General features: G+C 58.8%; 1 protein-coding gene across 5 annotated transcripts in view; it reads right to left on the reverse strand.

The window, feature by feature from the left end:
• Positions 1 to 6,727: 6,727 nt before the first annotated feature.
• The window catches only part of CLPB (caseinolytic mitochondrial matrix peptidase chaperone subunit B), a 90,888-nt gene continuing 74,109 nt past the window's right edge, over positions 6,728 to 23,506 (reverse strand). For all 5 annotated transcript variants that reach the window (XM_042793088.1, XM_042793087.1, XM_042793086.1 and 2 more), the window contains 8 exons: positions 22,149 to 22,204; positions 19,231 to 19,275; positions 15,808 to 15,969; positions 11,995 to 12,151; positions 9,155 to 9,228; positions 8,265 to 8,384; positions 7,700 to 7,804; positions 6,728 to 7,433 (listed from right to left, as the gene is read on the reverse strand). In XM_042793088.1, coding sequence (XP_042649022.1) covers positions 7,182 to 7,433; positions 7,700 to 7,804; positions 8,265 to 8,384; positions 9,155 to 9,228; positions 11,995 to 12,151; positions 15,808 to 15,969; positions 19,231 to 19,275; positions 22,149 to 22,204 — 971 coding nt within the window. In that variant the 3' untranslated portion in view covers positions 6,728 to 7,181. The remainder of the gene's footprint in view (positions 7,434 to 7,699; positions 7,805 to 8,264; positions 8,385 to 9,154; positions 9,229 to 11,994; positions 12,152 to 15,807; positions 15,970 to 19,230; positions 19,276 to 22,148; positions 22,205 to 23,506) is intronic.

Genomic DNA, 23,506 nt, shown 5'->3' on the forward strand with positions numbered 1-23,506 from the left:
GACAATATCTCCCGGGGCCGGCGGGCGCAGCAGGAGCGGGCGGAGCCGCCGACACCCCCCCGCCCCCCCCCCGCAGTCCCCCCTCCCGCCCTTAACCCTTCGTGGGTGCCCGCACCCCCCGCTCCGGGCCCCGCAGCCACGCACGTCGGGGCGGCCCCTCTATCGCTGCCGGTGTCCCGGCCCTCGGTAGGGTGTTCCCACCCCGGCCCCCACCCCCCCACCCCACCCCCCCCCCCCGAGAACCGGCACCAGCGGCCCCGGCCCCATCCCTGGCTCCATCCCATCCTCATCCCCATCCCCATCCTCATCCCTGGCCCCATACTTATCATCATCCTCATCCTCATCCCCATCCCCATCCCATTCCCATCCCATCCTCATCCCTGGCCCCATCCTCATCCCCATCCCCATCCCATCCTCATCCTCATCCTATTCTCATCCCCATCCCCATCCTCATCCTCATCCCTATCCCCATCCCCATCCTCATCCTCATCCCATTCTCATCCCCATCCCCATCCTCATCCTCATCCCTGGCCCCATACTTATCATCATCCTCATCCTCATCCCCATCCCCATCCCATCCTTATCCCTGGCCCCATCCTCATCCTCATCCCCATCCCATCCTCATCCCCATCCCATCCCATCCTCATCCTCATCCTCATCCCCATCCCCATCCCAGTGTGCACCCCCCACTCCCCCCAGCCCCACGGATCCATTCCCACTCTCCCCCCCCCAACCCCCTCCACCCACAAACACCCCACAACAGCACGGGGTGTGTGTGGGGTCCCTAAGGCAGCCGCCGGGCACCCACCCATGGGTCAGGCCCCCCCCACCCCATGGCAGAGCTGGGGTCCCCCAGCCAGGGCAAATCCCCCCTCTCCCAGCCCCTTGCAGGGGTCCCGCGGGGTCGGGGGCTCCTTCACCCCCCACAGCTCTGATGGGACCTTGCCCGTCCCCAGCTCCAGCTGCTCTGGGGGGGAGTGGGATGATCCCGGGTGGGGGACACAGGGCACCTTGAGCCCTGTGGACCCCCACGGGGGTGGCCGCATCCGTCCCACACCCAGGGGACCCCCGGCCTCGGGGAGAGATGCCCCCTCGGGTGGGGGAGGAGGGCTGGGGAGAGCCTGGTCGAGGGCAGGCGATGCCCCCCCCAGCAGTGGGGAGCAGGGAGCCACGGCCTCCCCCCCCCCCTCCCTTGCACCCCCTTCATCCATCCACCCCAACCCCAGTGGCGACTGGGTCCCCAGTGTCCCCAAGCACTGGGATGGGCCTGTCGTCCCCTGGGACCATTGTGAGGGGACAGGGGGTTCCCCTTCCCCGGGGTGGGGGGGCTGTGGGGCTGAGCAGGAGCCGGGGGGGCAGCAGGGACATCCTGCTACCGGGGGGGGGGGGGAAGCAGGGGGATGAGGGGGGTGCTGAGCCCCCTCTCCTCCCCCTGGGGGGGCTCTGCTCTTTGCCCCCCTAATTTGAAGTCCTGATGAATTTCAAAGAGGCTCATTCCCCACCCCAACCCCCCCTTCCCCCCCGCTGCCCCCACCCCCCCACACCCCCCGCCTAGCTGAGGCCAAGGTAAAGGCTTTGCCCCTTTTCAGTGGCACCGGGGGGGATGCAGGGAGGGATTTGGGGAGGATTTGGGAAGGATTGGGGACATTTTCAAGACAAACACTTTCACTAAAGAGGATTTAAAAGTCTAATTACGCCAGGCTAAGGGCTTTGTGCCCCCCGCCTGGGAAGGAGGGGGGGTCCTGCCCTCCCAGTGGGCACCAGCCCCCCGAGGCGGGGGGGGGGAAAGGCCGGACCCTGCCCAGGTCCTGTGGGATCAGCTCTGCCCACGGGGCTGGAGGGAAGTGGGGGGCTCATCCACGGCCCCCGCGGTCCCAGGGGCTGCCCAGGACCTGTCCTGCCCCACATCCTGCCCCACATCATCCTGTCCCACATCCCGCAAGGCAGAGCTGGTGCCCCCCCACTCCCACCGGGGCTCCCCTCGCTGGCCGGGGCGGGGGGGGAGGCACTGTCACCCGGGTGGGCCAGGGCCAGGTCCGGTCCCTCGCGTGGGACCCTCAGGACACCCGTGGGTGCGGCAGGGGCTGGTGGGTGCCCCCCACCCGAGCCCACCCCAGCTGCGCCGGCCGAGCGGGCTTGCTAAACAAGTTAATTAGATCACGGAGCTGGAGGCTGGCGGCTGAGCGAGAGCCCTGACTGTCAGGCTGCTGGAGTTGTGAAAAAGTTAATTCAATTAAGTTTTCCCTCTAAACTAATTAGGCAGCAATCTGCCACGCAAGGAGCTGCTGCTATTGCTACCCAGAGCCAGGGGCAGAACGGGGTGGGGGGGGGAGTGGGGGTGGGGGCGAGGAGGATGAGGGGTTTGAAGGGGGAGTGAGGAGAGGGAAGGGGACACGGTGGGGGGGGTGGGTGGGCTGGGGTGCCCTGTCCCTGCCCGGCGTGGGGGGTCAGTGCTGGGGAGACACACACACACCCACCCACACACACCCCCCCAGATCCCCGTGGCTCCTGTGGGAGCTGGGATGGAGATGTGGGTGATGCCTCCAGCTTTTGGTGGGGTACCCAGTTGTCCCCAGCATTGCCTGATGGGGTGGGGGGCGCAGGCTGACCCCCTCACTCCCACCCCCATGACATGGGTGACAATGGCAGCGGGGTGGGCTGGGCACGGCCAAGGAGCTGGGGACAGGGACCCCACACACCCCCCCTGGTCCCACCGGGCTCCAGGGGCCGCCTGTAACTTGAGGATCGTGTCCTTGTGCCCAGGTGGGTCAGGAGCTGGAGAGGCTGAGGGGACCACCCCTCTGATGGGACCCCCCCTTCTGCTAGATCCCCCCTTCTGATGGGACCCCCCTTCTGATAGATCCCCCCCTCTGATGGGACCCCCCCTTCTGCTAGATCCCCCCTTCTGATGGGACCCCCCTTCTGATAGATCCCCCCTTCTGATGGGACGCCCCTTCTGACAGATCCCCCCTTCTGATGGGACCCCCCTTCTGATAGATCCCCCCTTCTGATGGGACGCCCCTTCTGACAGATCCCCCCTTCTGATGGGACCCCCACCTCTGATGGGACCCCCTTTCTGACGGGACCCCCTTTGGGCATAACCCGGGTCCCCCGCACAGCTCAAGTCCCAGCTTTGTCGGGGTCGTTGACCATGCGCAGCCCCGTCCCAGCGCCTGCGTCACCGTCCCCATCCCCTCCGGGCCATGTGACCCCCAGTGGGGACACCCCCCCCACATTTTTTTCACCAGGGGGGGGTCCCGGCAGGTCCTGGCCCTGGTGCCACTGGGACGGTTGGTCCTGCCCTGTGCACGGCCCAACGGTGCCGGAGGCCTCCGGTCACCGTCGCTTTGTTCCCGGTGACAAAGCCCCGAGCCGGGGCTGCACCGAGGCCCCTCCGCTCGCTGGAGCTCGCCTGCCCCTAATCGAATTAGGAGCCCGGCACGGGGCTGAAGGCTGCCGGTAATTGAATTTCCCCCGTCACAGCCTGATGTTTCTCCCCTCCGGATCCTGCCTCCCGTTTATTGTTCCCGGCCCGGCTGCGGTGGCACATTTATTTGATCTGTCAGAGGGAGCCCTTTCACCCGCTGCTGTTTGCTCAGAGGACGCCGGCACCGCGCCTCCAGCACAATTAAAAACAAATAAAATGATTGGGGAGGGCCCCGGGTGCCCCCTCCTCCCGGTGCCACCCCGGCCGGGACGCTCCTGCCGACGGGGACCTCGTGGCTGCGGTCGCTGGGGTCCGGCGCTGCACGGCGCGGCAGAGATCGGCATGGCACGGAATGGACTAGCGTGGCACGGCAGAGCGCAGCGTGGCGTGGCAGAGTGTGGCACAACACGGCCCGGCATGGAATGGAATGGCATGGCAGAGCAGAGCGGGGCACGGCACGGCGTGGCATAGTGTGCCATGGTGTCACCCGGCACAGCACGGCATGGCACGGCACGGCATGGCACGGCACGGCACGGCTGGCCACAGGGTCCCCGCTCTCCCTGTGTCCCCGCCAGCAGCTCCAAGCAGGGCGATGCAGGAGCCCTGGCACTGGGAGCCCCGGCACTGAGATCCCCAGAAGTGGGAGCCCCAGGAATGGGAGCCCCAGCACTGGGACCCCTGGCACTGGGTGCCCCAGCACTGGGACCCCTGGCACTGGGACCCCGGGCACTGGGTGCCCCAGCACTGGGACCCCTGGCACTGGGACCCCCGGCACTGGGAGCCCTGGCACTGGGACCCCCGGCACTGGGAGCCCCGGCACTGGGACCCCTGGCACTGGGACCCCTGGCACTGGGACCCCCGGCACTGGGAGCCCCGGCACTGGGACCCCTGGCACTGGGACCCCTGGCACTGGGACCCCCAGCACTGGGAGCCCCGGCACTGGGACCCCCGGCACTGGGAGCCCTGGCACTGGGACCCCCAGCACTGGGAGCCCCTACACTGGGAGCCCCGGCACTGGGACCCCCAGCACTGGGAGCCCCGGCACTGGGACCCCCGGCACTGGGACCCCCGGCACTGGGACCCCTGGCACTGGGACCCCCGGCACTGGGTGCCACGGCACTGGGACCCCCGGCACTGGGAGCCCCGGCACTGGGACCCCCGGCACTGGGACCCCTGGCACTGGGTGCCCCGGCACTGGGAGCCCCGGCACTGGGACCCCCGGCACTGGGACCCCTGGCACTGGGACCCCTGGCACTGGGACCCCCGGCACTGGGAGCCCTGGCACTGGGACCCCCGGCACTGGGAGCCCCGGCACTGGGACCCCTGGCACTGGGACCCCTGGCACTGGGACCCCCGGCACTGGGAGCCCCGGCACTGGGACCCCCGGCACTGGGACCCCTGGCACTGGGACCCCCAGCACTGGGAGCCCCGGCACTGGGACCCCCGGCACTGGGAGCCCTGGCACTGGGACCCCCAGCACTGGGAGCCCCTACACTGGGAGCCCCGGCACTGGGACCCCCAGCACTGGGAGCCCCGGCACTGGGACCCCCGGCACTGGGACCCCCGGCACTGGGACCCCTGGCACTGGGACCCCCGGCACTGGGAGCCCCGGCACTGGGACCCCCGGCACTGGGACCCCTGGCACTGGGTGCCCCGGCACTGGGACCCCCGGCACTGGGACCCCTGGCACTGGGACCCCTGGCACTGGGACCCCCGGCACTGGGAGCCCTGGCACTGGGACCCCCGGCACTGGGAGCCCCGGCACTGGGACCCCTGGCACTGGGACCCCTGGCACTGGGACCCCCGGCACTGGGAGCCCCGGCACTGGGACCCCTGGCACTGGGACCCCTGGCACTGGGACCCCCGGCACTGGGAGCCCTGGCACTGGGACCCCCGGCACTGGGAGCCCCTACACTGGGAGCCCCGGCACTGGGACCCCCAGCACTGGGAGCCCCGGCACTGGGACCCCCGGCACTGGGACCCCCGGCACTGGGACCCCTGGCACTGGGACCCCCGGCACTGGGACCCCCGGCACTGGGACCCCTGGCACTGGGTGCCCCGGCACTGGGACCCCCGGCACTGGGACCCCTGGCACTGGGACCCCCGAGCCCAGCAGTGCCGGTGTGGGGGTGCTGGTGTCATGGCACGCAGGTACTGGGGAGGGGTCGGGTAGACGGGGCTTGGGGGGAGCTGCTCCTGGGGCTGCCGGGGGGGCACCTGCCTTCGTACGCGTGCACAGCCATGCACAGCCTGGCACAGCCATGCACACGTGTGCACAGCCATGTTACACCCCTGCACTCCCCAGCACAGCACACTCAGCTCAGCCCTGCTGCCCCGCTCCCACTCCCCCTTTATCATCACTGCACCCCCACCTTTTCCAGCCCCATTTTCCCCTTGCACCCCCCAGTTTTTGGGGTACCCGGAGAGGCCCCAGCGATCCCAGCTTTGCCCCGCGGTGCCCATCCTGCCCCGGGGCTGGTGGGGTGCTGAGCCCCCACATCCATGTGGGGCGTGGGGCTGGCGGTTCTCACCGGAGGTGACAGCAGGTTTGGGGATGCGGCTGGGGATGCTCTGAGGCACCCCAGTGTTTTTGGGGACCCTCTCCCTGACTCCCCCCCCCCCCCATCCCGCCACAGCCTGGCAGTGCCAGCGGGACGCTCGGGCAGGGGGGACATTGCTTTGCTGGGCCACGTTTTTCCCCCAGAGCCCCACAAGGCTCGGAGCTGGATGCTCAAGGAAAAGTGGAGAAACAGGGATTTTCCCCCACAAATCCCCCCCCCCCAATCAGCCCGGGGGGGGGGGGGGATGGGAACCCTCCTCCACCCCAGAGGGGACGCACCCCAAAACTGCTCGCAAGGGGGACCCTCACCCCGGGGTCCCTCCGTCCCTGTCCCAGCGCTGGAGGGGGCCAGGACCAGCCCCCAGCCCCCCTCCAGCCCCGGGGACCCGGCAGGATCCGACCCTGCAGCGCTGAGGGAACCTCCCGACTACAAACCCGCGCGAAAAATCCCCAATTCTGCCCGGTGAGAACGACCAAAATTGTCTGGGCCCTTCGCTCCGGCTCTGACACACCGCAGTGAGGTGACACCCCTGGTATTAAATATTTCCCGGGAGCCAAGTGAGAAGAAAAGCAGCGGGGAGGATTTGGGGCGGGGAGGTGGGATGGGGAGATGTGGGGGTGCTGCCGACGGCTCCCGGGAGATGCAGGAACCACCCCCCCCCCCCCCCCCCCCCCGGGGACATGCCCTGCCCACGGGCAGCCCCCACCTCTGCCCTCCCCGCCCCAGTCGCAGAACGCTGTCTGTGCACACCGCGTTTATTGGAATAAATAAAGAGAAGAGGGCGACGTACAGAGTCAGGAGTGTCTGGTGGCTTTTAAAATCCAGCGGTGGCACGCCCCGTCCCTGTCCCACCCCCTTGCCAGCCGCTGTCCAACCCAGCCTCCGCTTTAGGGAATGACAAATCCCCCCCCTCCCCAGCCAGGCTGAAATCTGCTTTCCCCCTTTTTCTTAAAAAAGCCCCAACACCTTCTCCAGTGCCAAATTAACTCCCCCCCCTCCCTGTCAGGACCCTCCACCAAAACGTCCCCGAGGCACCTCGCCACCCCCCAAGAGGTGCAGGCTGGTGGGGCAGCTCCTGCCTGCCCGTGCCCGGCTCCGGGGCGGCGGGGGGGAGCACGGCGTTGCCCCCCTCCCCACCTCCCGCCTGCCCTCGCCGAGGCTCACGGCGTTTTATTGCCGGGGCTCGTCGCTGCCTACAAGAAGTAAGTGATGTTTTCGGGGTTCAGAGGCGCTTGGATGTCCAGTTTTCGGGATTTGCTGTCTTTCTCCACTATCTCCAACCGCAGGGTCGGCATCTTTGATTTTTCCGCTCCGGGGGAAGAGCTGTCCTTGGTTTTCAGGAGCTGCTTGTCCGAGTCCTCCACCGTGATCCTCAAGGTGCAGCCCCTGGGCAGCAGGTCCTGCTCGTAGGCAGCTGCCAGCTGGTTCACCACGCGCCGCTCCACCTGGCGAGGAAAATCCAGCTGCCATCAGAAATCCCCCGCCAGCACCCCCCGGGGGAGGCGGGCAGCTCTCCTCCCCTCCCCGGCCAGCGCAGGACCCCAGAATCTCCTGCTCATCCCAATTATTCCCTCTCTCTGTTCTGGAGAGCTTATGCCACAGACTGTGACCTCGGGAGCCGTGGGGACCCCCTTGAGTGGGACAGCCCCAAGCAATGGCCCCCTCCTGTGTCCCCTCCACCCCCCCCCCGGCGCCCCGTCCGTGGCTTCACCTCGTGTTTGATAGACCGGGCACCGTAGTGCAGGTTGTAGCCGTCAGCCAGCACGTCCATGACCTCCCTGTCCCACAGCAGGGTGATGTTGTGCCTCGCCTTGGCCTGCCGGGTGAGGAAGAGGAGGAAGAGTTACCGATGCCTCCGAGCAACGCCGGCACCCCGGCCCTTGAGCAGCGGGGACACCGCAGTGGGGTGCTGAGTGTCCCCGGGCCGAGGAAGAAAGGCCACCAGGCCAGACCCACCAAAGCAAGCAGTCCCTTAATTCTCATTTATCACCCCCAATCGCTCAGAGGTGCAAAGACCAACTGGACAAATAACGTCTCTGAGCGTGGCCCGAAGCTCAGCCCTGTCCCAGGAAAGGAGGAACCGTCCCCCACCATCCCAAGGGGTCCCCACCCTCCCGGGCAGGGTGCCCTCACGTTGAACAGCGTGTAAGACAATGGTAAGGATGTACATTCCCTCTGCGTCCGCATCAGGAGGCTTGAAGGCTTGGGCAGGGATCTCCTCCTGCTCGTGCGTCACTTGAGAAGTTGCCTCTCAAGCTACGGATTTTTTTTTTTACCTTCTTGGCCCAAAAATTCAGCTCCTTGTTGACAAGCTGGATGAGTTCCGAGTGGCAAAAAGGCAGAAAATAGACAACCTCATTGATCCTCCCCAGGAACTCGTCTCGCCTGAAGTGAGCCTGTGGGGACAAGGAGGGGAAGGTCACTGGGGACAGGGCGGGTGACCGCGACAGGGGCAGTAGCGGCAGTGACGCTGCTCCCCAAGGGATCACCCCCACCTCCCACAGCTCACACCCCCCACGGCCACGCCACGGAGCTGGGAATCCACTCGGGTCACCGGGGTGGCTCTCAGCATGGCAGGAGGAGGAATCCCTACTGCGGGGGATGACAAGAGGAACTAGAAATGAAGCTCTCCTGTGGCGTGAGCCCAGCTGCAGCCTCTCCTGCTGTTCGCTCCTGCCCCAGCCCCTTCCAGTAACACCCCTCGTCGCTCTCCAGCTCCCCCAGGTCTGGGGCTCAGAGGTCAAGTTCTTGGTCTCTGTCGGAGCTGCCAGGGAGCAGCGCCCCGAAGGGCTTCAGAAACGTCTTAAAGAAACTATATGTTGTCGGGATGTGTCGCCGCGGTCGGGTTTTCCCAGCCTCTCTGCAGCAGCGCCGGGAGCTGAGCAGTGACCCCCAGGAGAGCAGAAAACCCCCCAAATCCCGCTGCAGCACTTCCCACCCCATGGTCCCCTTCTTGTCTCACATCTTTGCTCTAATACAAGAGCACAGGCAGCGAGTAAAGCTGTTGTTTATTTCTGCCGGGCTCTGACCTTGCTTCTTTGTGGCTGAAGAGCAAAAAATGACGTCTCGCAGCTGGGGGAGGAATATGGTGGGTATTGCATTGGATGACCGAGTGACCAAAGCTCAGGACACCTGAAATATAAGCCGTGAAAGAAATCATCTGTACCTTCAAGATGGGGCGAATAACCTTTTCCTTGAACTGCTTGGAGATGGTTATCTTGTCGGACATCTGGACGTCCTCTGAAAGACAGGAGGACAGGGGGTGTCGGTGGCTACGGGGGGGATGCGGGCAAAGCAGAGAGCCAAGGAGGCAGGGGCTGGTCAGGGGGGTGAGGTGGGGGGGTGCGGGGGGGGGGGGTCAGAACAGACCCGGAACCTCCACAGGTGCCACCCAGCTTGGTAGTGGGGTCTGGACATGGGGTCTGGGTCTCCCGTGGCTGCCCCCCATGCACGTTGGGTGCCCCGAGGAGAGCACCCTACACTGATGTCTTCCACTCCCTGCCCCGCACCCCCGGGAGCTGCCCTCCGGAGGTTTTTGGGGTGCAGGGGTCCTCGCTCGGCCGCTGCAGACCCCGGCCGGCGGCCAGGCTCTGGGAGCTGGTGCTGATTTCATTACACATCGGGGACATCATCACCCCAGGCGGCTCCGCGGAGGCTCCCACAGCTCTGCCAGGGACAGGGGAAGGGACCCCCCCGGTCCCTTCAGCAACCAGCAAACCCCACGTTCAGCCACGCACAGCTCCGGCTCTGGCCGGCGTCTACTTCCCTCGGCTGACTGCAGATGGAGCCAGGGTCTGGCTGGCTCCCAAATCCCAGCTCTGAACCACGGACCCGCGGCTCAAACGCAGGTTTTTACCTCCTCCGCTGAACCAAATTCCCTCTTTTCCTTTGTCTTTATCCCCTCAGCTCCCCCCGCGTTTAACTCCGCGGGCTCTTTTAACGCAAGGACGCTCAGGGCGATCCCTCGCCTCCAGGGCGCCCCGGGCTGGATCCTGACACGCAAAGTGGTGGAGGAACACCCACGCTGGGTGCTGGGAGCCTTGGTGAGGGTTGTTGTGCCTTCAGCAGCGGCAGAAGGGACTCGGGGGCTTCACCAGACCAACACCGGTGCCGGCATGAAGAGGAGCTGTGTGCTCGGGAATCACGCTCGTGGAACCCGGGTGTGTCCTGGGTGGGGGTTTTGCTGCACAACGTGGGGGAAAGGGACGGTGCAGCCCGGCCCCATGGTCTAAAAAGAGTGTGTGGGGGTCTTCGGTTATAAGGATTTGGCCCATTTCACCTCTCTGTCTTCTGTTAAAAGACCCCGAGGGTTTTTTTTCAATAAGCAACAGGGATTTGGCAGGGCACTGTGGAAGAGGAGAGCTGGCGGAGGCAGAAGCGCCAGGGCTGCCCCCAATATTCAGGTTTGCCACCTGTAATATCCGCTGCTTCCCCGCGCAGATGCAGAGATGCTGCGGAAGCGGCTCCTTCCCTTTATCTTTCCATTTATCTGCCCACCCAGGCACTCACGCCGACCTCCTGGCCGCTGCCTTCGCGAGCGTCTCCAAGCCAAGAGTCAGTAAATTGCGAGGAGCTCCACGAAACCCAATTGAGGGCAGGCTTCCGAGCCGAAAGGCATTTTCCGGCTACGCTCTCCCGCCGCCGTTCGCTCACTGCAGCTGTCTGCTGTACAGTTCTAGAAATTAAAATTCAATGCTTTCCTCATTTAGGAGAAAAGCGCTTGGCATTTGAAAATGTTATTCTTGAAAGTTCAGTTGCAGGCATGCTTTGTCCTTTACCTAGCTTGATTGAAGTTTAAAGATTCTGAATTAAGCCAGCTTTGGCATCCACTTCTCAAAGTAAAAAGGAAGAGACAGTGAGAAAGAAGCTGGAAAATACATTTGACGCCAAAACCCAACACGTTTTCCTGCTCCCGTGGAGCTGAGGCAGAGGGCTGTGGTTGTTTCCTGGGCACAGCCTCAGCGCACACCGCAGCATCTCCGGGCATTTCCACCGGTGAGCAGAGCTCTCAAGACTGACCTTTAGGAAATACGGTGTATCCGTGACGACTGATGAGGTTTTTTTTTTAAAACTGATGAGAGAACAGGGGATGCAGCTGCCAGACGTGACTGCCTGGTTACCCACTGGCACAGCAGCACGCGACGGAGACAGGTTTTCCCTGTGCTCCCTCTGCCCGTGTCTGTGCTCACAAACTGCTGCGTGTTTTAGAGCTGGAGGGGACGGCCCCTGGCACAGGCATCACCGTCCGTCCGTCCGTCCGTCCGTCCTTGGCACAGCAGAGACCTACCAGTCCCTGGGGCCTCCTGGTGCCACTGGAGTCATCACCAACCGGCTGGGGAAGGTGGGAGGGGGGTTGCACGTAAATTGGGGCTCTGCTGCCTTCAGCAGAGTTGTTCAGTCCAGATCTTGGAGGCTGCCCTTACTCTATTCAATTCTCCTTTTATTTCCTAGTTCACATTATTTGGATAATTTTCTACAGGACCCTGACATGTGGGTCCAGGGTTCCCATTCCAAGGTGAAGTAGAACTGGTTAAGCTCAGTCCTTTTTGGAAGGACTGTGTGGAAACAAAACTCTTCCTCTTTAATATGTACCACCCCAGTGTTTTCTAGAAAGCATTTGGGAGGGTCTTGAAAGAACGGAAGGGGTGAGGGGACATGGGGAAGGGAGCAGAGCATGAGGAAGGCTGAGAGGTGGGATCTAAAGCCTTCTCCAAAGATGTGATCTCCCTCGGAAGGGCGTGATCTTGCATAACGAGGATTTTAGAATGGAGCAAGCCCAAAGCAGAGGGAGGACGGTGGAGGTTGGGGTGTGGGACTTTGCACCAACAGGTCAGCCCGGAAGGTGACGGTGTGAGTTCCCGGGCACCCCGCAAAGATGAGGGAACCGCCTTCTCTTGCCCTCCCTCTGGCAGAGGAGCACCCCCGAGGCAGAGGGGTGGCTGAGCCAGTGTTAGGAGGGAGGGAGGTTCTTCAGGGGTTTGGAGCACGACACTGAAAGAGCAGTACCTAAGTTTTCTGCGATCCTTTTCTTGCTCATCTCCATGGCCTCTTGTCGGAGCTGCAGAGCGTGCTGGGCGATCTCATCGCTTGCCACATTGGAGGTCATGATGAAGATGGCATCCTTGCAGTCGATGGTCTTTCCCTTCCCATCCGTCAGCCTGCCCTGCAACAACAGCGAGACGACACGAGCGGCGTCAGCGGGTGCCACAGGACAGTGTCAAAACACGAGGCAAAAGCACTCGGGTCCCGTTTTTCACCCTGAGCAGATTTATTTTTGAAGGGTTTGAACACTCAGGGAGGTTCGAAGGACTCTCAGAGGCTCTTGGCTCAGCCCTGCCCCTGGATGGGGTTTAGGTTGGGACGCTGGGCTTGGTGCTGGAGCGGCTGAGATGTGAGATGTTCCCCTGTGCCGGCAATTTTTGGAGGCTGAGCGGGGCAGCCACAGGCGTCGGTGCCTTGACCAGCTCCAGCGACATTGCCTGGGTGTTCACCAAAGACGAGTTGGTTCAAAGCTCCCTGTGGCACCGTGGCTGCCTGGAAGGGCTCAGAGGGGGCTTTGTGGGGGTCTGAAGGCACCAGGGGCAAGCACAAGATGCTAGCAGCCTGGCCAAAAATATGTAAAGCCAAAATAACCTTGCAGAAATAATCGGGTTGTGGCTATAACGGAATGAACTGAGCAACGGAGAGGCCGTGACAGCAAGAGGCAACAGAGAGTGTCCCTCGGCGCCGTGGGATCGCCGGGCAGAGCAAACCAGCCCAGCACCGCGCTCCGTGGGGGGAGCGACCGCTGCCAACTGCGGCAGCATCAGCCCTCCTCCCACCAAACCAGCGCAGGAACCCTTCAAAAGTACCAGTTCTCTTGATTAATAAAATCAAAAAGCGAGAAAAATAAGGAAAAAAGTAAGCAGCTCCCCAGGCAGTTTCTTTCCTCGATACGTCTCCAGCAGCAGATATCCAGCACAATGATACAAATCCTTGTTGGGTGCTTGAGATTAACATTTGGGTTATTGCCCTGTCAAGTGCGTGGTACAGGAATTGATTTCACATTTAGCTGCTGCTGCGATGATCTATGCAAGAAAAAATTGTGTTATTAATCCTTAAAAGAAAAAACAAAAAAAAAAAAACCCTCCCCAAACCTTCCAGTGTGTTGCTCTGGAGTTTGGTTGCCTCTGAGGACAGACTGGGACCTTAAAAATAAACTGAAATGCCGGCACGCGATGAGCTGAGGGCCCAGCAGAAGGGGCAGAGCCTGGAGAGATGCTTTTGTCCCTGGCTCCCACCAGCTCGTGCGGAATAGCTGTGGCTGCTCACGACAGGTCGCAGGCCAAGGGTCCCCCAGAGACCAGCAGACAGCAAAGGGCCCCAAAATCGCAGATTTGTGCTCCCTTCCTCCGACAGCGGGTATCTGCTCTCGTCCCACTGCCAGCAGGATGGGGCAGTGTCACGCGTGGAGACGCCTGGGAAGAGTATCGGGGAGGTAACTGGCATGGGTTTGCCTCCTAACGTCGACAAAACCCCTTGGGTAGCTACTTTGGAGGAGTCTGGGGCTGTGACCTGGGACTTCAGTTCTCTCCAGAGGAGGCCAGCACACTCCTGGAGATGCCTGGGAGTCTTCTCGGAAAGCCCCCGGGCACAGACCTTCCCCCAGCACACACAATGTGCTCGGGAGCTCCAGGCTCCTCCGAGATCGCTGCTTGAGGAGTTCTGCGGGTGCGAAGGCAGGGCCGTGCTGGTCGCTCTTCAGGACTCCTCCCACTCTTCTCCAAAAGTGTTTTGGTGTCCTGGGTTGAGTGAGTGGTGGAGTTTCTTGGTGGCAGGGGAGGGGGCTATCGGGGCGGCCCCCTGGGAGAAGCTTCTCGAAGCTCCCCCAGCTCCACGTCAGCTCCACTTCTGTTTGGGAAATTGAGCCAATCAGCTGCACCTTTGCGATAACGTATTTAAGAAGGGACGTGGTGACGGGCAGTGGGACTGGTGAGGAGGAGTTGCTGCAGCTGCCTGAACACCAAGGTCAGTGGAGGAACGGAGGAAGAAAGGAGGGGGGAGGTGTGCCGGAGCAGAGACCCCCCTGTATCCTGTGGGGAGACGGCAGGGCGGCCCCCTGACACCCATGGAGATCTACGGTGGAGCAGACATTGATTTATGGCCTGTTGTTCCTGCTCTGATGATCAAGGTTCTGTGCCCGAAGAAGGCCGGGGTCTCCTGGGAAAAGGCAGCCCCGCTGCTGTAATTCAGTGCTGGGAGGATTGCAGCATGCGGGGGAGTCCCACGCCGGAGCAGCTCGGGAAGGGCTGCAGCCGTGGGAGGGAATCCAGTCGGAGGAAGTTAGTGACCCATGACGGAGCAGTGTGGGGAACGCTGCGGCCCGTGGGAGGAATTCAAGTCAGAGAAAGTTTGTGGAGGACTGTCTCCTGTGAGAGGGGGACCACGATGGAGCAGGAGGAAACAAGTTTCGGACACTCCCCTCACCGAACATGAAGGAAGTGGCAGCACTGACTGAACCCCCCATTCCCTGCCCCTGCGCCTCTGGGGGAGGAGGTGGAGATATCGGGAGCAGAGCTGAGCCCGGGAAGAAGGGAGGGGTGGGGGGAAGGTGTTCTCAAGATGTGGCAATGCTTCTCACTGTCCTACTCTGTTATGTGTTGTTAGTGTCTGTAATAAATGTATGTTCTTTTTTTCTTCCCCTAACGAGTCTGCCTTTTGCTCGTGATCATAAAAGGGGGATTTTCCCCCATCCCAGTCCTATCTTGAACCCCAAGCCTGGCTCTCTGTCCCTTCTCATTGCCGGAGGGGAAGGGAGAGAGAGCTGCTGCATTGCGGTTGGCTGCCAACCAGGCCCAAACCACGACATTTGGCTTCTTCAGGAGACATCTCGAGTCCTCGGTAGACTCCCCCCTAGGTTGTTAGCTGAAGAGATTTTTTAACGATGAAGGCAGGTCCATGCTGGTAGCTCTCTGGGACTCCTCCCAGGCATCTCCAAGAGTGTTTTGGCTTCCTCAGGAGGCAGCTCGAGTCCTGGGAAGCAGCCCCACACTCCTCCTAGGTAGTTAGTTCAGGGGTTTTGTCCATGGCGGTGGGGTTGGAACTAGATGATTTTTAAGGTTCCTTCTGACCCAAACCGTTCTACGATTCTACATTTGGGGGAGAAAAGGTGTGAGACAGATCACGTGCCACCTTGAAAAGTCATAAATTAACCAACCTGAACTGTAAAACAGCAATTAACAATCCATTAGAATACCGATGGACTACGAAGTCCCCGGACTACCTGCCTGCCTGATGCGCCAACGCCCTGACCCACGCCTGGGACCTAGGAGCTGATTTCCTCCACGCCATGGAGGTGCACAGGAGGTGGGCACAGGGCACCCCCGGGAACGGGGCCGTCACCCTCCTGCCTCCTCTCGTCGCTCCTGCTCTCTGCTGTGGACCAGCAACCCGCCTACTCCCACACTGAGCTGTCACTGAAGTGGTTTTTCCTTAGCAGTATCCTCATGACACAGTCTTCAGCGTCACAACTTCCTGGTGACACGGGACAATCTACCTCCCAGGCTTCTTCCTCAGGTTTCCAACTTTTCATCGCTGGCTTTTTCTTTGCCTAAAGATGTCATTTATTTCACCACGACACCTCAACATCACCCTGTTTCCTGGTGTTAAAATGGAAAAGAGGTTGACTGGCTGAGTCACGTTTTTTGGAAGGGACTGTCGGTCTGAAGCATTTCAGCTCAGCCCCAGGACACCTCCTGCATCCGTCACCCCTCACACCACTGCCACCGTCACCTTCCGAACGGCCCCTGTGCAGATTCCGACCCTGAAAGGCGGATTTACCTCATCGAACAGCTGCAGCATGATGGTGAGGACATCTGGGTGGGCTTTGTCAACCTCATCGAAGAGCACCACGGCATTTGGACACTGCCTCAGCTTTTTGGTGAGCTGCCCGCCCTCTTCATGGCCCACGTAGCCAGGCGGAGAGCCGATAAACTTGGCGACCTAGGAGGAAGCAACAGGAGGTGTGAAAGCTGCTCCATGGATGCTGGGAACGAAGCCCAGGTAGCTCAGCAGGCAGCCACGACTCTTTCCCGCAGACAAATCAAGTTCTATATTATTTGTGACATCTATCGTGCCCCAGGTATCCCAAAATCTGCTTAATAAGCAACAATTTGGCGAAATGGAGCTTGGTGGCTGCTGAGCAATTACCTTGCCCAGAGCTTTAACCAGCAGGATTTGCGGGAGCAGCCATGGGCAGGTGAAAAGGCACCACCCCTGCTTTTCTAAACAGTGTCTGAGTGACCCATCCCAGCTCTCCAAGACCTATTTTCATCTCCTTTAGCCTTTTTAAGCCCAAGAATTCGAAGGATTATAAGTGGCAGGTGGCTCTGGTGGGGCATCAAAGCTTGGGAAGAGGCCACAAGGAAAATATTTTTCCTGTGTCAATAACCAACTTCATTACTTCTCGACACTGTGGTGTTTTTACTTTTAAATTAAGTTTAAAAATTTAGTAGATCATTTAGAAGAATATTTCTGACAACAGAAATGTTTTGGCAAAAATGACAAGTAATTTTTGACACACAGCTTGGAGCATTTTCAAGCAACCTGGCTTTGTGGGTGTGCTTGAAGTGACAGTCCTTCAGGTGTACAAAAGTTGAAAAGAACAAAATTATCAGTGAATTCTGTGTGGTTGTCTGGGACACTGGACATGGAGAGTCAACAGCCAGCTGGTTGTACAGGAATCAGAAGGAATTCTTGGAGCAAAATCCTGAATCCTCATAAAACAAAGAAATTTCCTCTCCTTAATCTAGGACAAGGAAGCAGCACAGCTGAAGGGCGAGTCCATCGTGGCCTCGGTGCTGGTGAATGACAAAAGCCACGTGTGTCCCCTCTCGGTGAGCCTGGGGCTGGCGGGGGAGAGGAGCCACAGCCAGCACCGACAAGCACCCAGCTCGTACTGGGGAGACGTGGACCTGCTCGAGCGGGGCCAGAGGAGGCCACGAAGATGCTGGGGGGGCTGGAGCAGCTCCCCTGGGAGGCCGGGCTGAGAGAGTTGGGGGGGTTCAGCCTGGAGAAGAGAAGGCTCCGGGGAGACCTTCGAGCGGCCTCCCAGGGCTTAAAGGGGGGACAGGAAAGGTGGGGAGGGACTCTGGATCAGGGGGTGGGGGTAGGACGAGGGGTGATGGTTTTAAACTGACCGAGGAGAGATTTAGGTGAGATCTAAGGCAGAAATTCTTCCCTGTGCAGGGGGTGAGGCGCTGGCCCAGGGTGCCCAGAGAAGCTGTGGCTGCCCCCTCCCTGGAAGGGTTCAAGGGCAGGTTGGACGGGGCTGGGAGCACCCTGGGCTGGGGGAAGGGGGCCCTGCCCGGGGCAGGGGGTGGCACTGGGGGGGCTTTGAGGTCCCTTCCCACCCAAACCAGTCTGGGGTTCTCCGATTCTCCCATGTGGCTGCTTTTTGCCGAGCGATACGACCCGGCTGCCCGGGGAGAGCTGCGATTCCCTTCCCCGAGCATCGCCGCCCCTGCCCGCTCCCACGGACACGATGCAGAGGTGAGGGGGGTCCCGCTGACTCGGGAACGGGCGAGCAGAAATCAGCTGGTGGCAGCTAATTCGTTGCATTTGTTTCACTACGCCTGGGGCTACGTGAGGCTCCCCAGGCTCCTTCAAAGGACGCTGTCTCCTGGGCTGACCTCCTGATCCTTGTTTGCTTGAAAAATTTATATTGCTCTCACCGCAATTCTCCACTTTATTCCTTCCCTTTGCTCTGCCTCTTGTCTTTGTCAGGGCACAGTGTTTTATATCTTACGTTTATACTGCTACTCTTAACTCCTCTTTGTACTGAATCATCAACATGGCTTTATTTTTATCTATTTTCTACTCCTACGGTGTAGGAGGCTAGCATAACCGATCTATCAGGCTAGCTGCAGGCACGTCTTTGTCTTTTCTTCCCACACAACTTCACCTCACCACTTTGGACAAAATAACACATTTTTCTGGACCTTTTCTAGCCCTGGCCATTCCAGGGCTCTGTGGTTCCTAATGATGCTGCTGAGGCTCCCACTGCCTCGTGCCAGGTCAGAACTCGAATTGGCCCTTGTCACACCGAGTGAGAGGGTCTGCCTGACCCCTGCCCTTGGCAGCAAGAAATGCAAAAAAAAAGGTACTCCTGTCTTGGACCGGGCCTTCTGAGCTCCTCCCCAGCACCCTCCTCCTCTCCTCCAAGATACCATCTTCCGAAGTCCCAGCCAGTGAGTTTTCTTCCTCCTCCTCTTTCCCTGTCTCCAAAAAACAACGCAGCAGCTCCGGTGTTTAGGGGGATGATCCTCAGATCCCTCCTGGGATATCTCCCATCCATTGCTCTCTGGATTTGGGCGCACCTCACCACCAGTATCAATACAAAATACATGGCTCCAAAAGAAAAATATTATGACCCTATCCCAGCTAGGACCCTCGTTTCTTTTTGTACGGTCAGTGGGGAGACGGAGCCCTCCAAAGGGATTTAGGGCCCCCCCAGCTCTGGGGGTGACCTCGGTGAGATGTCCCACCTCTCCTGCGGCACCAGAATCGGGCAGGAGGTGTGATGGGAGGGGTGGACGCTGCATCACAGCCCTGTCTTCTGCTGGATTCCCCCTCCCTTTCTCCAGTGGGAGATGTGCCGAGGCGGTGATCCCGCACTGGACTTGGCAACGTGCTGGAGGCAAGGAGGGGAACGGGGCTTTAGGCTGAGCTTTGCCTGCCCGGGCACGGGTCCGGCACGGGTGGGTGATGTACAGCATGTGGCTCGTGCCCAGGCTGCAGGTTTTCATGCACAATATGATCTCTCCTCGGTCACTCTTCCCCCCAGGGTTGACACTGTGTACAGAAGCCACAGCATCGGACACAAATTGTTAAAGCTGTTCTTGCTCCTTGGTCTCTGTTCCTAATTTTTTCGAGTTAAACTTCCTTTTTTTGTTTTTTTTGGCTGGTATTTCCCATATTGCAATTTACTGCCCAGCCTGAAGCAACTGCTGGTGCTCTGCGTCTCTGACACACCAAACTGCCTGTTTTCTGGAGAATGTGGAAATAATTTGGGAAGGTCCTGGATGCCGCTTCCAGGGTGAGACAGGAGATGCTTGCTGCATTCAGCAGCAACAGGGAGATGCTCAGCACCATCCAGGACAGGGACCAAACGCAGGGGAACGAGGGCATCGACAGGATTTGTTTAAATTACCCATTAAACTCGAAGCTGCACCCCTTGGAAGCAGAGTCAGACCGTTTACTAACCTCGTGCCTCTCCTGGAACTCTGACATGTCCAGTCTGATGAAACCCTGCAAGAGAAATAAATATTTAATGTGATTTTTGATGAACACGCTCCAAGTTTCATTACATTTAGAAGGCTCCTCCAGAACCAGGCAGGTGGCTGCACAGCTGAACACGCGGTTTTGTGGCTCCCGAAGGCTGCTGGCACTGGAGTGGCCACATCCACCACAGAACTCCGAGGGTTATTCTGAGGAAGAGGAAGATGATTGCAGTTTGTCAAAGAGAGCCAGGAAGAGTTCCCACTGCCAGCTCACAGCCCCCGGCCGAGATGTGCTGTGGATGCTCTGCTCCTCGCTAGAGCCACAGCAGCACAGATGGAATGAAACAGCAACTCACAATTTGCTAAATCAAACGGATATTCTTGCCGTTCAGCTCTTTAGAAATAAATCAGAAGAAGAATGCAACGCCTCCCCGCAAAAAATAAAATAAAAATCAAAATCATAAAGCCGAGGTAAACTAGGTTTGTGGGTGATCACCTCCAATAGATAATGTCAGAGAATTTACAACTACTACCCAAGCTTCCTTTTTGCATTTGAAAAGCTGATGATTCACGGCAGACACGGAATTTCCTGGGCTTGCAGCTATAACCCAGCTCCTGGAGGTATGAGACTAGACTAGACCATTTCAGTTGGAAAGGACCTACACTGATCACCTAGTGCGACTGCCTAAGAAGAAGACAGGCTTGATCTTTCCGAGCACCGGCGTGGGCACGGTCAGCCGGACACCACAGCTCTTTGTTGGCATCTGCCCATCGGAGCCTGCACCCCCCTGCTCCGCTGGGCCCGACCTCCCGGGCAGGATCGGGCAACGATCCCGCACCGCTACACACCTTTGGAGGCTGGTTGTAAATGTGCCAACACAAATATTATCCCCCAGCAACAGCCAGACACCCATGAGAAATCGTTATTTGCTGGGAAGAGCGAATGGAGGTGGGAGGATGCGTGGATTGGGGATGAGCACAGGTATCTATTGTGTGGAAGGAGACGTGTCTGTGCGTACATCCCACCCGGGCACGCGTGCACAGCACAGTCACCCGCGGATCACAGAATCACAGGAGGGTTTGGGCTCAAGACACCTCAAAGGTCATCTAGTTCCAACCCTCCTGCCAGGAGCAGGGACATTTTCAACCCGATCAGGTTGCTCAAAGCTCCGTCCAACCTGGTCTGGAATATTCAGCTTCGGAGCTGACGGGTGGGACATCTGGCAGCGTGCAGGGAGCCCGGAGCTTTTCTGCACCGAACCGAGACGGTGCTGCCATGAGCTCCCACGGGACGGAGGAAAGCAGGAGGATCTGCCTGGTTTGGCACTCTCCATGAAATGCCCATATTTTGGGGGAGGGTGGTAAGAGTTGAGGCCGGTTCAGGCCAGATTTCAATACAAAACAACCACATTTCCTTGCACAATATTAAAATACCAACAAAGTGCCCAGGGCAGGGCGAGGTGTACAAAACTGGGGCGTGCACACCCAGGAGTGTCCCGCTGGCGTCCCGGCTGGCACAAACAAAGCAGAGCTGGGCTCTGCAGGACCTGCTTCGCTTTGCTCCGACCCTGCTCCCAGTCCTCCCGTCCCTGTTTGCACTCACGCAGGCTGGAGAAGGAGGTTAGCATCTGCCCTGCCCTTGCAGCCTCTCTAGCGGTATGAAAATGGGACGGTTACGGGTTTTCCTTCCTTAATCCGTCAGTTCCTGCGAATTGCCGCACCCCCATCCCCGCCCGTGGGGTTTAGGACCCCCCCGCACACCGCTCATTACAGCACTGACGGCCGAGCTGATTCATTACCAATAAAACTCTGATTTGTGCATGCGATTGGATTAACACAACATTCAGTGTTTAACTGATTTCTCCATTTGATGTCTGGCCGGGCATTGACCAGTTCCAGGTGCGGGAGTTGGGGATGAAGGTGCTGCAGAGGCAGGAGCCGGGATTTATTGCTTCTGGAAGGCAATTATGGAAGGATGAGGAAAAGAAACCAGAACTGCCAGTTTTATAGAGTTGTTTTACTTTTGATCTTCTTTCTACACGTGTCATTTTCTCTTGTGCCCGTTCTCTGCCGGAGGATGTGGGGGAGAGGAATTAATCTGGTGTCGGTGCAGGGGGCAGCTCTGCTTGTGCTTCCTCCTTGTCCACAGGTCCAACCTCTGAGCCCTCCCCACTCCTCCGTGCGAGAGAGCTGGGCTCGTCCTCAAGGCAGGCAGAGGCTTCAGTGTGAATCGGGGAGCCCGGCTTTAAATGCTCGGTGTTTTTATTAAAATCTCAGACATCCCTGAACTATTCCCCTGCTAAACTACTACCAGCTAGAAATAATTCTAACCCATCTTCACTAAAGACTGCCAAGTGGAAAATAAACTAGACCACACAAACAGCTTCTGCTGTTTGGATCCCAGACATTTCAGCACTAAGAACCCGAGCACAGAAGCAGCGCTGAGATCTCCACTGTGCGTACTGGTACAATGCGACAAGTGGTGCAGCTACGGACATGTAAAATGTATTTTTTCCTTCTACTAATTCACAGTGTTATTAGTAACAGAGGCCAAAAAATACGTTCGCGACACAGGATGTTAAAATGACAGCAACCTCAAATGGGAAACACAAGATTTTGTTAAATCCATTTAGATTTTTACAGTTCAAATATACCAGTAACACAGACAGGGACCTTCAGGGGTTCATTTTAATGCAGCAGCAGCCCTTTCCTGGGGCGCACGGGCAGACCTCACATTTCTCTTTTACAGAAGAATTCAGTGTGCTGCAATGCAGCCGGGCTGACCGGTGAGCCCCACTCCTGGCCTAGCAAAGCCAGACACTGACCCTGCCGCTGAGAAACCAACCCCAGCCCGTTGTTACAAGCACCCGGATGGCAAAAAGCAAAGGGAAGAGGCGTTACCTTCTTGACATCCTTATGGATGTACTTGGCTGTCTGCTTGGCCAGCTCGGTTTTACCTGTTCCAAAGACAGGAAGAAAAGACTCGTGGTTAAACCAGGCTTGTCCGCTGCCTGTCTGTCTGTCAGCTGTGCTAACGCCGGGGCTGGCACCCCCCTGTAATCAATACACATATTTTTTTCTGCAAATGTACTGTGGGAAGAGGGTATTGCTGTTGGATCCCCGGGATAACACCCTGATGAGGGCCCAGGGCCGGGCAGCAGTTAAGGGGTTGACAGGAGAGCAGTATCACCCAGCGGGCTGCTTCACTTCTAATAGTTGATGTTTACATGATGGGCAGAGAGATCTTTGATTTTTTTTCTACAAAAAGGTGTGGTTAGATCAGGTTTTTGCTGTGTTTACTCTCGACATTCTCGGTTTCGTGCACAATGTCTTTTACTCTCTAAAGAATTTCAGGAAAACAGGATATTCTTTTTTTTCGTTGATTTAGATAAAATGTCTGTCATAAAATTCCAGGGTTAGCAGCAATCAGTAATGGAGCAAATCCACAGTGACTCGGATGAACACACGCGCCAGCTCACGCAAGGCCAGATCCCGTCCTCCCAACCTGTCCATTCAGGGAAAAACTTAATTAAACAGGCAGGCTCTACCCGGGGCAGGAAACATCCCCGGCTCGGCCAGCAAACCCCTCTTCCCTGCTGCCACCCACTGGCACCTAATTGCTGGGTTTATGAGGTTTCTCAGGCGGAGAATCTGGCTGATTTTGGCTCCTGGGATGGCCAGCGAGGTGAGGTGCAGCCTTTCATGGCCGTGGAGGAAGCTCAGTGGGTTAACACCAGCACCTCACACACTGTCGTGTGCTACCTGCACCGCGCAGAGACCCGCTTTACATTTATCTGCACACTGAAAAATAAACACTCTGACATGTTAGGGCAGAGAGCAGGCACATAAAGAACTATTCTAAGTAAAAAAATCCCACCTTAAAAAGCAAACTAGCTAAAAAAAAATGTACAGTCTTACCGGAGAATGACACATCTGCCCCAGCCCCACCCTGACCCAGCTGTATTTTGGTGACTTTTGGTAAATCGGGTGGCTCAGATCTGCAGGATCACTTAATTAGGTCACCACAAAAGGGCTGCAAAGATGGGGAGTCATCACTGCGCGGGGCAGCCTGCTCTGGCAGGTGCAACCTCTGCCAAAATTCAGCACCTTATTTCAGTTCAAGCTTTGTTGACTCTGTATGTTGCCATATCGTAGATCCCAATGTGTAAGCATACGGGTATATATGTGTACTTACACATATTGTATATATATACATATATAAGAATGGATCTTTAAAGTGCTTCACTGCTGTGGGAATC

Source organism: Tyto alba, unplaced genomic scaffold (genome assembly GCF_018691265.1).
Source record: "Tyto alba isolate M040663 unplaced genomic scaffold, T.alba_DEE_v4.0 Super-Scaffold_2, whole genome shotgun sequence".
NCBI lineage: Eukaryota > Metazoa > Chordata > Aves > Strigiformes > Tytonidae > Tyto > Tyto alba.